At 42.4% G+C, this 16,666-nt stretch overlaps 1 protein-coding gene across 1 annotated transcript; it reads right to left on the bottom strand.

The window, feature by feature from the left end:
* Positions 1-118: 118 nt before the first annotated feature.
* LOC134579442 (uncharacterized) lies at positions 119-15,748 on the bottom strand. Its single transcript, XM_063438737.1, has 8 exons — positions 15,548-15,748; positions 14,104-14,245; positions 11,788-11,924; positions 7,590-7,737; positions 6,101-6,210; positions 2,619-2,651; positions 1,313-1,391; positions 119-625 (listed from the first exon to the last, which is right to left on the bottom strand). The coding sequence occupies exons 1-8, from the start codon at positions 15,624-15,626 to the stop codon at positions 382-384; spliced, it is 972 nt and encodes a 323-aa protein (XP_063294807.1). The 5' UTR covers positions 15,627-15,748; the 3' UTR covers positions 119-381.
* Between the last annotated feature and the right edge of the window lie 918 nt (positions 15,749-16,666).

Here is a 16,666-nt window from a genome sequence, read left to right as displayed (position 1 = left end):
CTCTGAACACGTGTTCTGTATTTTCATAATTCTTCTAAAATCTCATGATGTTATTGAGGATTTTTCCAGAATCCAAAATCACCCCAAACCTCACATACACAAATTTTTTTTTAAAAAAATTAAAAATCCTTCAAGACAATTAATTGAACATTTCCATGGAATTTACACAAAACTCCCTCCTTTTCATGAGGTAGCAGGTCATCGATAATACCCGTTGCCTGTTTGGATGAGGCTGGGTAAATTATCATAGTACTTGCCTACTCCAAAGTATAAGAAATAAATATAATTATTTAGTGGTGCCCATTTAGATTTCTGCACAAATGAAACCTATTCTCTTTTTTGGGGTATTGTAGCACAGTCCAACCACTTTCCATTCTCTCGTTATTCATCCCCAGTTCTGTCATAGCCAGTATTATCATACATATGGACTTGGTAGACTATATCTGGGCGGATGACCGGTGGGCGCTTGTCGATGGCAACGCCAGTTAAATTGATGTACCTTGAGTCTTTTCGAAGTGGTGTATAGGAACTAGTTTTGTTCCATGTGGGTGATGGGACTGTAATTTCTGGTGGGACATCTGTATGGTCCATGGGTTTTTCTTTTACGCAACAAATAAACCGATTCCTTAAAAGAAAATACAAAAATTAGCATTAGGTTTCTGTTTAGTAACAGCCCACAAAAGCCAGCATTGGCCACAAAATGTCTATTGTTCAATATATTCGCATTCCCTCACACTTGCTGAAGACAGCATTTGTGGGTTCTATTATTTTTTAATCCAAGTTTGTAGGACAGTATGGAGCTTGTCAATCTCGCTCTAGAACTATCTGCTATGGTAATTAGTCTCTGATTAGTCTCCCACCTCTGATGCTCGCCTTCAAGATTTCTCGAGGGCTGCACCGTTCCTGTGGAACTCGCTTCCCTCCTCCGTTAGATGCTCACCCAGTCTCCACTCTTTAAAAACATCGTTAAAAACCCACTTCTTCATAAAAGTGTATCAATTAAACTGTTAATAGCTCCCAACTGATTCCTCTTCTGCAACTGTCACTAGTCTAATGCTATCCTTACCTTTTTGTGTCACTATACCCCACTCCCTCTAGCATGTAAGCTCATTGAGCAGGGCCCTCAACCCCTCTGTTCCTGTGTGTCCAACTTGTCTGGTTACAACTACATGTCTGTTCGTCCACCCATTGTAAAGCGCTGCGGAATTTGACGGCGCTATTTAAATATCATAATCATAATAATAATAATGTGTGAATTTAAAATGCCTAAATCATTTGGCTCGTGCTCTATACGGTTTTTATCGTCACTTACCCTTTCATGAATACGCCAGCAAATAGCAAGATAATAAATATGGATCCAAGAATGCATCCCATGACGATTCTCTTCAAGGCTGCAGAGATGGTAAATAGGCAATGAAAATTGTTTTAAAGATAAATCGGAAATGACGGCATATTTTCTTGGCAAAATGTTTAGTGTTAGGATGTACAACTTTACAATATATTCATTATACACCAACTGTGAAATCTGTTTAAACTTCAGGTCTGTATGTTTATTTCTGGTCAAGTCAACTCATCTTTCCATCCCTCTAAGACTGATACACTGTTGAGATTGAGATTGATAGATTTAGCTGATATCAATTCAGTCCATGAGCGAGAAAATATCTAGCAGTGCCACAAAGCAGGGGGCTACTTCTCCCCACCCCTCACTGGCATTGGAAGCATTACAGCAGACTCCAGTTATAACGGAGACCTCACTAGGACAGTGACAGCTCCAGGGCACACACTGGACTCTGCACAGATGGGACACAGATCCCAGAAGCCTAATGTGGCGGCTCCCGTTGTAAAAAGAGACATCGGCACTCTATTGCAAAGACAGGTGCACATCAAGATGGCCGACTTTAAAGGCTGAGAGGAATGTAACACAACCCCAACGCCAACAGGCCAGACACTTTACATCCACCTCTGGTCCTAGAGGGTTCTGCCCTGGCTACTAAACAGGACATTCAAAACCTATTCGAAGACATTCAGAATTTTTTGCTAAAGATGTAGCGGTTGTTAAAACAGAAATCCAAGCAGTCCCTGATTGAGTTAGAACCTCGGAGGAGGACATCATGGATCATATATATTGCTCTTTAGTAGATATATCCCCAATAAAAACATGCATGCATTTAAGTATGCATTGTTTAATTGGGGATATATCTAAAAACTACAGATCTCTTGTCTGCAGTCTTTGCAAGACCTCCCCTTCTTACCCCGTCCAGACTTTCTGTGGCTGTCGAATCACAGTCTTCCCAATGAAGCTCAATTAGAAGTCTTTAGAAGGCTGGTGCTCTGAGCAATTTCCTGCCTCTTGAGGTTAGGTCCACCGAGCTCAGCTAACCAAACCAGGAAGTAACAGGTCCTGCTGTCTGATGACTATGCAGCGGTTGTATCAAGGTTAATTTATAAAAGTGACAATTTCAATTGAAATCTGCACTTTTTATAAAATGAAAAGAGAGCATTCACTCTTCACACATAAAGAATTTCAGGTAGCTAAAGTGCTTTAGGGGCCTGAGCGTCTCTTTAAGTCATATTCAAGGCCATCCTTAAATATTGGAAAGCGCAAATTGAGAACTTACTTGTGTCATTTGTTGATTTGATGGTGTCTGGCACTGCAGGAAACAGCAATCAAAACACAGTTACATTCACTGAAATAATTTAATTTAATAATATATCACCTGATTGCATTATATATTAAACTATTTCATTCATTTTATCAAGAGGAAAAAATCCTGCACAATATTGTACATGTAAACAACAAAATATATTTCATGATACCAAAATGATTGCAAACTTAAGCGATTGGTGTGTATGTGTTTTTGCGTTGTTAGTACCTGGTTTATAGCCGGACTTAGTGGACTTTGCGAGGCCCGAGGCAGGGCCAGACTTTCCCTCCATGCTGGCTGCCCCAAGGCAGTTATGTCACTGAGCCTTGATTTTTGTGGTTGGATGGGTGAATGTGACTAGTTTTGGGTGTGATTGGATGGTGAGCATGTCGAGTTGTGTGGCTGTATGACAGTATGTGGCAGGGTGGGTATGTGGTTGTAAGTGACATCTTACAAGTATGTGAATCTGATTGCTTGAGTGGGTGTGAATGGCATATGAGGAGAGTGAGGCTATGGCACTAGGAGAGCAGAAGAATATGACCGGTTCAGAGTTTGGAGCTGGGTGGGTGGCTGGATGTCAATGTGTGAATGGGTGGAAGCAGAAAGTTTGTGTGAATGTGTCATGTTGGTGGGCGCGCGTAAATGATGGGAGGTGAATGGGATATGTACGGTCCTAGGTGCAAGTGCTTTGGAAGTGAAGTGGGGATGTGATACAAAGTTAATAGGACTCGGGAGTGATGGTGAGCTGGATGTGTGTGTGTGTGTGTGTATGTAAGTGACTGAGAAGTGAGGCAGTGGTGACAGGGTGCAGTGGCGTACACACAACCCATGGGGCCCCGGTGCGAAAACTGATCCGTGGGCCCCCCCCCCGCGCATACTCTGCGCGGGCTGGGGCCGCAACACATGCGGCGGGCACCTGGTCGCAGGGCTGCGACCCGTGCGACCGCGGTATGTACGCCAGTGCATGCATAAACACATACACTTAAAGGACCACTACAGACACCCAGATCAAATCAGCTCAATGAAGTGGTCTGGGTGCCAGGTCTCTCTAGTTTTAACCCTGCAGCTGAAAACATAGCAGTTTCAGAGAAACTGCTATGTTTCACTGAGGGTTAATCCAGCCTCTAGTGGCTGTCTCATTGACAGCCGCTAGAGGATTTTCTGCGATTCTCACTGTGAAAATCACAGTGAGAAGACGCTGAACGTCCATAGGAAAGCATTGAGTAATGCTTTCCTATGGGCGGTTTGAATGCGCGCGTGGCTCTTGCCACGCATGTGCATTCGGAGCTGAGAGGCGGATCGGGACGGAGAGATCCCCAGCGCCAAGGGAGTCCGGCGCTGGAGAAAGGTAAGTGCTTTAGACACACACACACACTCTCATGAACAGACGCACACATTTACTGACAGACACACACTCAGTGACAGACGCACACAAACATACTCAGTAACAGACACACACACTAACACACACACACTCTAACACTAACACACACTAACACTAACACACTCACTAACACACAAACACACACACACACACACTAACACACTCACTAACACACACACACTCACTAACACACTCACTAACACTAACGCACTCACTAACACACTAACACTAACACACTCACTAGCACACACACACTAACACACACACACTAACACACTCACTGACACACTCACTGACACACTCACTAACACACTCACTAACACACTCACTAACACTAACACACTCACTCTAACACACTCACTCTAACACACTCACTCTAACACACTCACTCTAACACACTAACACACACTAACACACTCACTAACACTAACACACTCACACTAACACACTCACTAACACTAACACACTCACTAACACACTAACACACACACACTAACACACACACACACACACACACTAACACCAACACACTCACTAACACTAACACACTAACACACTAACACTAACACACTCACTAACACACTCACTAACACACTCACTAACACTAACACACTCACTAACACACTAACACTAACACACACACACTAACACCAACACACTCACTAACACTAACACACTAACACACTAACACTAACACACTCACTAACACACTCACTCACACTAACACACTCACTCACACTAACACACTCACTCACACTAACACACTCACTAACACACTCACACTAATACACTCACTAACACACACACACTAACACACTAACACACTCACTAACACTAACGCACTCACTAACACACTAACACACTCACTAACACACACACACTAACACACACACACTAACACACACACACTAACACACTCACTGACACACTCACTAACACACTCACTAACACTAACACACTCACTAACACACTCACTCTAACACACTCACACTAACACACTCACTCACACTAACACACTCACTCACACTAACACACTCACTAACACACTCACACGTTTTTTTTTTTTTGTTTGAAATTTTTACCTGTGGGAGATCTGAGGGGATTCCCTGGGGTCCAGTGGTGCTGCTGGGCTCCTGGGGGGGGGCGGTCACCCGGCAGCCGGTCAGGCTGGCGGGCGCGCGAGGGAGCACTGTCCCCTGGGTGCTCCCTCTTCAGCTCCCTCGCGCGCCGCGTACTGATGCCGGAGCCGGAAGATGACGTCATCTTCCGGCTCTGGTTTCAGTGCGGTGCGCGAGGGAGGTGAAGAGGGAGCAAACAGGGGGCAGTGCTCCCTCGCGCGCCCGCCAGCCGGGTGACAGCAGGGCCAGCCTCGGGGGGCCCTGAGGTGGCCAGCTCCTGGGCCCCCCAGCAGAAGAGGCTGGCCCTGTGGGTACATACCTGGGTCGCAGGGCGGACGGGCCCCCTGGTGGGCCGGGCCCGGTCGCAGCCGCGACCCCTGCGACCCCGGTATGTACGCCACTGACAGGGTGTATGTGTTTGCGTGTGTGTGTTATAATGACTGGGAAGTCTGCACTGTGAGATAGGAAGCACCTCTAGTGGCCATCTGAGTGACAGGTCCTAGAGTTGTTACTAGGCAACAACGTAAACACTGCTTGACACGACAGGATATATACATACATTAGAACCCCTTCATTAAGATGTAGTGGTTCTGTTGACTATAGTGTCCCTTTAAATGCATAACCTGGTATGAGAACTAAAAAAAACATGTGTACCCAAATCAATTCAACTGTAACATTACAGAAAGTAATAAAAAGTTGATTTAGAAAAAAAAAGATAATGTTCTTGCAAGTCATGCAATACAATTACTGGCTACAAAACACTTAAGATACTTTAAGTAATTTTAAGTGATTGTACGCTCATTTGAGTAGAGCCCTCAGCACATCTTGTTTATTTTAATTAAACGTGTCTCCTTGAATTTTTTTTGTATGTCTTGTCCACCCATTGTACTGATCTGTGCAGTATGACTGCACTTTGCAAATAGTAACGACCATGTAAATCCGAAGATACTTACAGTTTGGGTTGTAGCAGAATGCCCCAGCTTGGCTCCCATAATAACATGGCATGTATTGAAATGTCCCATTTATATCAATTAAACCAACTCCCCAATTGTACCAAGAATATCTGCAAGGAAACATTGGACCGGTTTGATAAGTGACAGACAGGGATTAAACAATAAGAACTGTGCACGGAGTATGTCACAGTACAGACAGCAAAGTTATTATGTACTATTGTTATTATTTTTCTAAGAATTGCTAATCATGAATCATGACACTACCCAATTATTTTTGTCTCTGCCAAACCCAACATCCCTTTTACCACCCATAATGAAAAGGTTTATTAATGTGTCCCACAACCAACATAATACAGAGGTAGCCATACAATAATGACTTCGTGGCGGGTATAACAGATACCAATGTGAAAACAAGCTGGCATGCAGATCAACAAATATAGATGATTATTAGCGTCTTAGGATGCCTCCCTTGATATTTTAGGGCAGTCAAATTGAACCCAGCGATTAGTGGACCAAAAAATACACCCCCTCTTATGTGTAAGGAACTACAGAGGATGACCAGAACCAGGATACAAATAAATGTTATTGGCACAAAGTAAAATCAATAAAACAAAATCGACCCAACGCATTTCTTCCCAAACTCGGACTTCTTCAGGGCCCATAAAATAATATAACAAAAATTTTAATTTAATGAAACTAAGCTAAACAATCACGGCGTGCCCCAGTTTTGTTTATATACTGTATAGCATAGGCAAACTATGGCACGTGTGCCATGCACGGCACTCGAGGTGCCTGTGCACGGCACTCAAGCCTGCTGGTGCCAAACAGACTCTGGTCTATTAGGAGTCCCAGTGAAACATCAGATTTCTGCTAATACAAAAAAGTTGGTGAAGGAAAACCCTCAATTTCTGCATTGCAGCACGTAGAGGAAGTGATCTCATATCACTCCCTGCCAGCACTTATGCATAGGAATCTACACTGTAGTAGAGCAGCCCACAGCTGCTGTTGCAGCTCCTGTCCTTGACCAGTACCTGGCCAGCCTGGTCCCCACTGGAACTCAGGGAAGCCACCCACACCGGTAGGTATACACAGAGCTGAAGAATAACCCTCCCCTCATACAAACAATACGAACAGCCCACACACAAACATAACACCACTAACAATCCACATACATGCACACAACCCAACATGCAATACCCCAAACAGCCCCACACATACACACACTACCAAATACACAGTGTGACATATCCATCCACACACACAATTCTACAACAGCCTCCATACACAGCCTACATTCATAGGTTTTATACACAATACCACAAACTACGTTTATGATTCTATCACTGAAGCATCGTGTTCAGCTAACGTTCGGAACTTATAAACACAAAGTGCGTACTGTCAGGCATTCAAAGGGAATTTCACATTGTAGACTAAGACTGAACTGAAGATTCTGCTAGTTTGGAGATCTTGTTAGAATACTAAATGTTACCTGTTAAATGTTATATTGCGGTTACTTGTAGTCTGAATTGCACTCAGTGTGGGAACGGTATCGCCATTCATAAGGCAAGTGAGAGTGGCTTCTGTGAAGTTTGAGTTTGGTCCTTCTAAGAAGGCGTCGTACAGCAAATTGGACACTCCTAAAATGAAGAAATAAAAAAAAATAAGGAATGGAAGACACAGCATATTTTGATTTAAATGTTTCTATGTTCCCTGAGGTTGGTGTTATCGGTTATATCTATAAGGTAGTTATTCTTACTGCAACAGAATGCACGCTAAGCAGGTCTCAATTTTCTTATAAATATTTATGATAAATATACATGTAAGCACATGCAAATTGTTTCACTTATGCGCAAACCTTATCTAATCAAGGTAACAATAATAATCTGAGAAACCTTGGGTGCAGTTGAAGAGAAAAATTCAAGCATCATTGACAAAGGTTATCAATCACGAGGCTTGGAGATTCATTTCGTTATGACCTAAAATAAGTTCGAATTTGGGTCTATCGATTGATCATCCAAATTCCAGATTTCGGAACCTTCATATAGACTCATCACGAAACAAACGACTGGCATGACGGACAAGTATGTTTATTTGATTCAGAGTTCCGCCCATAGAGTCAAAAAAAGAGATTAGGAAAAAATCAGTTCCTGCAGGACTTAATCCATAGGCGTGCCGCGGGGATAAGGGTGTGCCCAGGCACACCCGGCACACCCCGTGCGCACGCCTATGGTAAAGTACCACCTGGTGCTGGTCACTTGAAACTAAAGAGAAATAACTGCCCTCATGTCAAGAGAGAAATGCTGTTACTGGGGATATACATGCAGGATATCACATTATTCAGCCTATGTCCGTCTCACAGATTGCGCTGCATCGACAAAAATAAGGGCTCAGGTCCAGGGCCGGCGCGTCCATAAGGCGGCACAGGCGGCCGCCTTAGGGCGCACCGGCTCTGGGGGCGCAAAATTCCAGTGACCGGCAGGAGGGAAGTGCTCCCTCCTGCCAGGTCACCTCCTGGATCCGGAGCTGCTGGGAGGCGTGCGGCTGAAGTTGATTAGGAGGCGGCGAGGGAGCTCTCTGATCTCTCTGACCGGCTCCCTCGCGCGCCTTTTGCTGATGCCGCGGGAGCCGGAATATGACGTCAGAGAGCTCCCTCGCCGCCTCCTAATCAACTTCAGCCGCACGCCTCCCAGCAGCCCCACTGGACCACCAATGAAAGACCCACGCCAGCACTCCAGGTAGGGAGGCTGGGTGGGAAATTTAAATGTTATTTAGATAATTAATTACTGTGTGTGTATGTGTGTGTGCATGTTAGTGTGTATGTCAGTGTGTGTGTGTGTGTGTGTGTCTGTCAGTGTGTGTGTGTTCGAGTATGTGTCTGTGAGTTTGTGTGTGTCTGTCAGTGTGTGTGTGTGTGTGTGTGTGTGTCTGTCAGTGAGTGAGTGTGTGTGTGTCTGTCAGTGTGTGTGTGTCTGTCAGTGTGTGTGTGTCTGTCAGTGTGTGTGTGTTCGAGTATGTGTCTGTGAGTTTGTGTGTGTGTGTGTGTGTGTGAGTATGTATTTTTCTGTAAGCCTGTCTGTATGTATGTATGTATCTGTATGACGGTATGCCTCTGTATGTATGTATGTGTCTGTATGTCTTGTACGTATGTTTCTGTATGTCTCTGTATGCATGTATGTAACTGGATGTATGTTTGTCTCTGAATGTCTGTATATATGTCTCTGTATGCATGTATGTAACTGTATGCCTTTATGTCTCTGTATGTACGTATGTGTGTGTCTCTGTATGCCTGTATGTCTTTGTATGCATGTTTCTGTATGTATGTATGTGTCTGTATGACGGTATGCCTCTGTATGTGTCTGTATGACGGTATGCCTCTGTATGTATGTATGTGTCTGCATGCCTGTATGTCTGTATGTATGTGCCTGAATGTCTTTGTATGTATGTTTCTGTATGCCTGTCTGTATGTATGTGTCTGTATGACGGTATGCCTCTGTATGCATGTATGTCTTTATATGCCTGCATGTCTCTATGCATGTATATCTCTGCTTGTATGTTTCTGACTGTATGTGTCTGTATGTCTCTGTATGATTATTTCTGTCTTTGTATGACAGTGTACCTGTATGACTTTGACTGTGTGACTGAAAAATGATGCATGTGTGCCTGTGGCTTGGGAGGAAAGACACACAGGTGAAGATGCATTTTTTTTTTTTTTTTAATGAGGGTTGGGGGCGCCAAAATGCATCTTCGCCTGTGTAACTAAAAATCCTAGCACCGGCCCTGCTCAGGTCCCACATCTTCGTACCCCACCTGCCCCGGGCTGTAATAAAGTCCAGTGCACCAGACTCACATGGCCCATCTCGTGTTACGGTCGGGACTTGGCGTCAGGGCCTTCTGACAGGCTGCTTCTTCTGTGCCGGAGATTGTCCCATTTTGGACCTTGGCCCGGGTGGGTAGTGATCTGCAGCAGGGCAGAGCTGGCTGCATCCAAGTGGCTTCCGAGGTGTTTGCCTTCGCTTCCAGGGATATCAGGGCTGCGTCAGTGTTGCGCCTGGCAGGTCACGGCTTGGTATTGCTGTGTATGTGGTCAGGCTGGTTTTCAGCTGCTGCAGGTTTCTCCTTACGTCGGCGGACTCGAGACCAGAGTTGCGACCATATGTGGTCAAAGGCCTTATTTCTACTCTCCTCTTGTAAAGGCCATCATCATGGATGTTTGGGAGCCTGTCGCTTCCCGCCGGCAGTCATCTTAGTGCTCCTGTAGCCAGGAGTCAGCTCAGCGGGAACCGCCATCTCCAGCTTGGGTGATCGGATCAGTGCCTTAGTGGGGACTGGGATAACACCCACCGGTCCAGGGGGGGGGAGATGGGAGCATGATGGGTCCACTTCATCGACCGAGGAACAAGGCTGTCTCTCCTCTCCCCAGTCGCCCGTAGGCCACAATCCGATCCCACCTTGGAGCTGTTGACTGCCCTGACTTGCAGGGGAGCTAACCGGACTGGAGGAGAGAGAAGGGAGCTGACAGTGAGCGGATGGGAACGGAGGTGAAGGGAGCTGACACGAGCTGCAGGAAGGTAAGTTACAGCTCGCTGCCAGCCCCCAACAGGATCGCCGGGCTTGTAATGAGCCCGGCGGTCCTGGTCTGTATTATGGCAATGTAAGTTGCCATAATACAGACACTCAATCAAGTATAAGACGAGTGGGGGGTTTTCAGCACAAAAAATGTGCCGAAAAACTCGTCTTATACTTGAGTATATACGGTATGTTTTCTGTTTATAAACTCTGCTAACTTGCTGAAATGCCCTTCTAAATGTTAAAATTTTCACAGATTCTGCATATTTTAATGTTCTTGCTCAATGCAGAATAAGTATGTACTGTCCTAGTTTTGACAATTAATAGGGCTTCTATTGCTTTAAGCATTTTATGTACAGTATATATATATTGCGAATGCCGGAGATTGCCTAACAGAGATCGCGGTGGTGAGACGCTGGTCTACGTACAGGAAGACTGTATTCTCTGTTTGTCTATTTCATTCAATGAATTGTGGGATTTGTAGTTCAGCAACATCTGGAGGGCCACAGTTTGGAGAACCTTACTTCTTTAAATTGATGCAAAATGTTTCACTAAATTACAATACGCAGGTCACGTCTCCACAGTCCCTGGCTCAGTGAATGAGCCCTAAAGGAATAAGTGACAATAAAATTATTTTTTTGTTGAAGCCAGTTTTTTTAAACATAAGACTGACTTTTCTCTCTATTTACTCACGAGAGATATTTATATAACATTTATGCTGTGACTGACAGAAACCAGATAACAAAACAATAAAGGGGACTAGTGCATAAATATAATTACCACTATGGATACCGCACTCTCCTGGATCCCAGGGTGCACCGGGCCTGAGGTTGGCCAATCCTCACAATGTGATTTGCAAAAAGTGATGATTGTCCAGGAACTCAAGTTCAATTCAGAATGTTGTTTTGGCACCTGACAAAGGCCCTGTTGTGGGCCAAAACGTTGTTTTGATTCTGCTCCAATAAATCTGCCCACTGGATTGAGCTTGAGTCCCTGGACCATCGACACTTTTTTGCAAATCTCTAGGAATAAAAAACAAAGTATCAGTTGTATAAGCAGTGCAAATACACAAAATATGGCACAGAAATACAAACCAGTCTGAAATAAATCGACAAACTTACCATTCTTGATGCAATATGTATAGTCTGATTTCCGAGTTACACAGTTCTTAGTGATAAGACCCAGGCTGTTGTTGGAACAGTTTGGAGACATTGTGATACGAAGCATCACAAGATTCTCTTCCTGTATCCAGCCCCACCTATAAAATGTAAAAGGTTTAAACATATAAAGTATAACAGCAACGGACTGCACCCCTATCATGCTCAGCCAACCTTATGGACGGGACGAGAACACAGCTGGACTGGTTCTGGTGACATTAGATGCTGAGAGAATGTCTGCATTAGTGTTATCTAATTTGCCAGTCACTGACCACTGTACCCGCTGGCATAAAAGCAGGGAATCACAAGAGGCACACTTGTCCCCGAGTTATTTGTGGGCATGTAATACTTATCTCCACTAAGAACCCGTCTATACCTGGTGATCTAGATATTACTGCAAGAAATGTGTGCCACCAACAATACTAATCTCTCCTACCCAAATCACTGCTCAAATCAAAAAACAAGGCCAGATCCTAAAGCTGGCATAAGACCACGGTGTGGTCAGTGGGACATGATCCATTGTAGTTGTGTAGAAAAGGAATTCAGGGAAGCAGCGCCTTCACAAGTCAACTCAACTCAACTCAAATAAAGATGGAGCAATAAGCAAAATAAGATGACAAATAAAACAGAATATGGTGTAGTATTTTTGATACTGGTGATTATAAATAAAAGAAAGGAAATGCACTCATAATTTTCTAGAGTTTAAAATCAGCTCCAGATTTATGCGCTTGGATGGTACAGTCGACGTCTGTGGATATGCTGACCAAGATTCGCATATCCACAGACGGGGATTGTACAGTCTGATCACATATATCTGGAGCTGATTTCAAACTCCAGAAGATTGTGAGTGCATTTCCAAGATCAGCATATCCACAGACGGGGAATGTGCCATCCGATCACATATATCTGGAGACGATTTCAGAAGATTGTGAGTGCATTTCCAAGATCAGCATATCCACAGACGGGGAATGTACCATCCGGTCACATATATCTGGAGCCGATTTCAGAAGATTGTGAGTGCATTTCCAAGATCAGCATATCCACAGACGGGGAATGTACCGTCCGATCACATATATCTGGAGACGATTTCAGAAGATTGTGAGTGCATTTCCAAGATCAGCATATCCACAGACGGGGAATGTACCGTCCGGTCACATATATCTGGAGCTGATTTCAAACTCCAGAAGATTGTGAGTGCATTTCCAAGATCAGCATATCCACAGACGGGGAATGTACCGTCCGATCACATATATCTGGAGCCGATTTCAGAAGATTGTGAGTGCATTTCCAAGATCAGCATATCCACAGACGGGGAATGTACCGTCCGGTCACATATATGTGGAGCTGATTTCAAACTCCAGAAGATTGTGAATGCATTTCCAAGATCAGCTTATCCACAGACGGGGATTGTACCGTCCGATCACATATATCTGGAGCTGGTTTTAAACTCTAGAGGATTGTGAGTGTATTTCCTTTCTTTTATTTATAATCACCAGTATCAAAAATACTACACCGTATTCCATTTTATTTGTCCTCTTGTTTTAAATCGTTTATTTGAGCTGAGGAAGGTGCTGCCTCCCTGCATTCCCTTTCTATATCTAACTACGGCCAGAAGGAAGAGACTCTGGCTTGGAAAGTCCGAACTGCCACACAGACCTTGATCAAGCACTTGAAATCCCATCTTTTTATTTATTTATAGTAGTTGTATGTCTGGCAGGTAGGAGACAGGGTGCATTTACCAAGCATGTGCCTCGCATCTGTGAAAGCATTTGCGCATGTCTCAGAACAGACTAGCATGTGACCAGCCATACATTCAGCTTTCAGCCACCTTACAGGGTAAAATGCCCTTGTACCTGCCTTAGCATGCTCCTGCAACAGGCGTAATATTAAAAACAAAGCATCAGTCTTGTCTTATTCTGGATTTTACTACCATAAAGAAAATCGAGTTTAGGATAGTGACAGTGTACCTTTTATTTAGTTTTTAATTTTTTTATATACATTGGCGCTGAATACTCTAGACACTGCTGCCGCCCAAGAGTTGTGGGAGTTTGAGTCATTACTAACTTCTGTGTTTTTAAAGACAATATTGCCGGATACATCTGGAAAGTTAGAAGAACGTCTCAACTGACCTTTTTTTAAGGTGTTTTGTTAAATAATTTTATTTTTCCAATTCTGTTTTTATTTATTTTTTGGACAAAAATATCCAATTCCTTTACCAGCCCCTCACAACTCACATATTGAATAAGCAATTGGGAAACAATCTATTTAGCTGGCACTTACCTGCATGCCTCATACCAATTCTTTAATGCCGCCTGAACGTTATCCAGACTGGCAAGTGTTGAATTATCATAGTTTTTGCAGATCGTTGTAGCGTTCACATAATCCAGATTGGTTTCTGTCGTCATAAACACTCCAGAAGTTACTGAAATAAAAGTGTGCAATTTATATTGTCTTTCTCTTGTTCTACTTCAGCCTAAATCATCGTTTTTGTCCGATGCCTTTGTAAAAAAAAATTGTACAGGGCTGCAGAAATTGTTGGTGAAATATAAAATTAGCCATTTGTATTATAAAGAGTGAGTCGTGTCGCCAACAATGTGTATATAAAGGCTCCAGCGATCCCTGAACAGGTATGTAGCCAACCTCTCAATGACTCATTTATGATCCATATAGCATAATAGACAAGATATTTATTCTCTAAACAATGAATTGGAAAATGAATTGAAATATTTAGTGCAGGATTTGCTCAATCAACTTATAAAATATATCATTGTGCCATGCCAGTTCATGCCATGGGCATGTGCCTAATGCAGTATAAATGACAGCTGCCACAAGTAAATTAGATACTTTGGGGATATTGTTAGTTTTTTTTATTTTGTAACGTTTGCAAGGTTATTTAAGTTCCATCACAAAATCAACTTATTTTAGTTTAACTAAATATCATTCACGCGTTTATTTTTTTAATTTTTTTTATTTAGATAAATGTAGTAAAGCAATGTATTTTATTGCAGGCTTCTGTCTTTATTGCAGGTGTTACTTCTCAAAGATGAGGGTCCCATCAAATGGATAAACACTCTGTACAGTTTTATTTTTTAACTTGATGGTCACTGGGAATGCCTATTAGCATTCAGAACTGCAGGGGATGGGGGTGGATGGGTTGAGATGGCACTTAGCTAATCTATTACATAAAACGAAAAATTAAAAAATACATTATATTTTAGTAAGACTTGCTTATCCAACCCAGACCATCAACCCTGGAGAAAATATTTGTATATGAAAATAATTGAGATTTGATGCATTGGGGTTGTAAAACATTTTTTTCTGCCAGTTTAACAGGTTTATTTGTGGATTAATCAGAATTACATTTTGGTTCCAGATATAAAGTTGTGGAATTGCCTCTCAGTTTCACATACAACTTTACTCTGATTAACAGCACTGCTTCTATTTATTACAGAAGAATGAAATGAAATAGCCACTATAAAATCAGAAAGTTAAGACAGAGATTTCACATATACCAACTCTTTTCAGTGCACTGAAACCCAGCTTAATAATTACTAATATTTATATTTTTCGTTTCTCACGATGCACTGGCCTTGTATTCATTATTTTATTACATGTTTTACTTGTGTTATAAAGCTCACAGTAAATGCCATTGAATATAATTGTATAATTGTAAATAGCAAAAGTACAATAAATGTGATAAAAAGATAAAGGAGGTCACGCTTACCTTGTATGGATGAATCAAGTGCATGTGAATATTCAAGAATTGTGAACAAGTATAGGAGGAATAAGGTGCAATAAGACATGGTGTAATTTCTCTGCTCTAACAGGAGTAAAATGTCAGAAAGAGGGGTCCTCTGTATATTTAGAATGATGGGAGGAATTTGGAACAACACTAATGTGACATCAAGTCCACACCTGTATGAAGGTGGGGTTCTGACACAAGACGTGACGTAGTGACTTCGAGCATAGGAATTCAAACTATACCTGGGTCATATTGCATGCCCATCCCAAAGTAAAAATTCATTTTACTCGGATTTTCAGGTACGTCTGGTTATTTAAAAAAAAAAAAAACGCTACACCTTTCTGATCCTCGGCAGATAATGTTCTATTTTTTTTTTTTTTTTTTTTTTAAATAATGCCCAATTACAAATGAATCCTAAATATTTAGTAGTAAACAAAGAGAAAAAAATAATAAAATAAATATTCATTTTACAAAATGGTATACCTTTCTATAAACACAAAAATGGATATATTTACAAACTTCTAATGTGTTGGGATTTATTCACTAAACCAGGAGTTGTGAGAAATGGACAAGAAGAAAATTGCCTTTTTTAAGGCCAAAATAGCTGGGCAGAAAAAAAATAATCTAAAATTTGCAATTTCCTGGTTGATTTTGCTCAGTTCCTAATTTAGAGAATAAACCGTTTGCTACTTCTAATAGAGACCGTGCCATGTATGGTTAGGGAGAAAATTCATAATTAAAGGGACACTATAGTCACCTGAACAACTTTAGCTTAATGAAGCGGTTTTGGTGTATAAAACATGCCCCTGCAGCCTCACTGCTCAATCCTCTGCCATTTAGGAGTTAATTCCCTTTGTTTATGAACCCTAGTCACACCTCCCTGCATGTGACTTGCACAGCCTTCCATAAACACTTCCTGTAAAGAGAGCCCTATTTAGGCTTTCTTCATTGCAAGTTCTGTTTAATTAAGATTTTCTTATCCCCTGCTATGTTAATAGATTGCTAGACCCTGCAAGAGCCTCCTGTATGTGATTAAAGTTTAGTTTAGAGATTGAGATACAATTATTTAAGGTAAATTACATCTGTTTGAAAGTGAAACCA

This window comes from Pelobates fuscus, chromosome 12 (assembly GCF_036172605.1).
Source record: "Pelobates fuscus isolate aPelFus1 chromosome 12, aPelFus1.pri, whole genome shotgun sequence".
NCBI classification, from domain to species: Eukaryota; Metazoa; Chordata; class Amphibia; order Anura; family Pelobatidae; genus Pelobates; species Pelobates fuscus.
Note: the sequence above shows the minus strand (reverse complement) of the source record. Positions and strands in the feature narration are given on the sequence as shown.

Bases quoted from the DNA above. Each gene is read 5' to 3' on its own strand.
- LOC134579442 (XM_063438737.1), bottom strand. From the start codon at position 15,626: ATGTCTTATTGCACCTTATTCCTCCTATACTTGTTCACAATTCTTGAA. The intron at 6,211-7,589 runs GTAACATTTAGT...GTTTCCTTGCAG, and splicing joins CGCAATATAACATTTAACAG to ATATTCTTGGTACAATTGGG. The intron at 626-1,312 runs GTAAGTGACGAT...TTTTCTTTTAAG, and splicing joins GCTGGCGTATTCATGAAAGG to GAATCGGTTTATTTGTTGCG.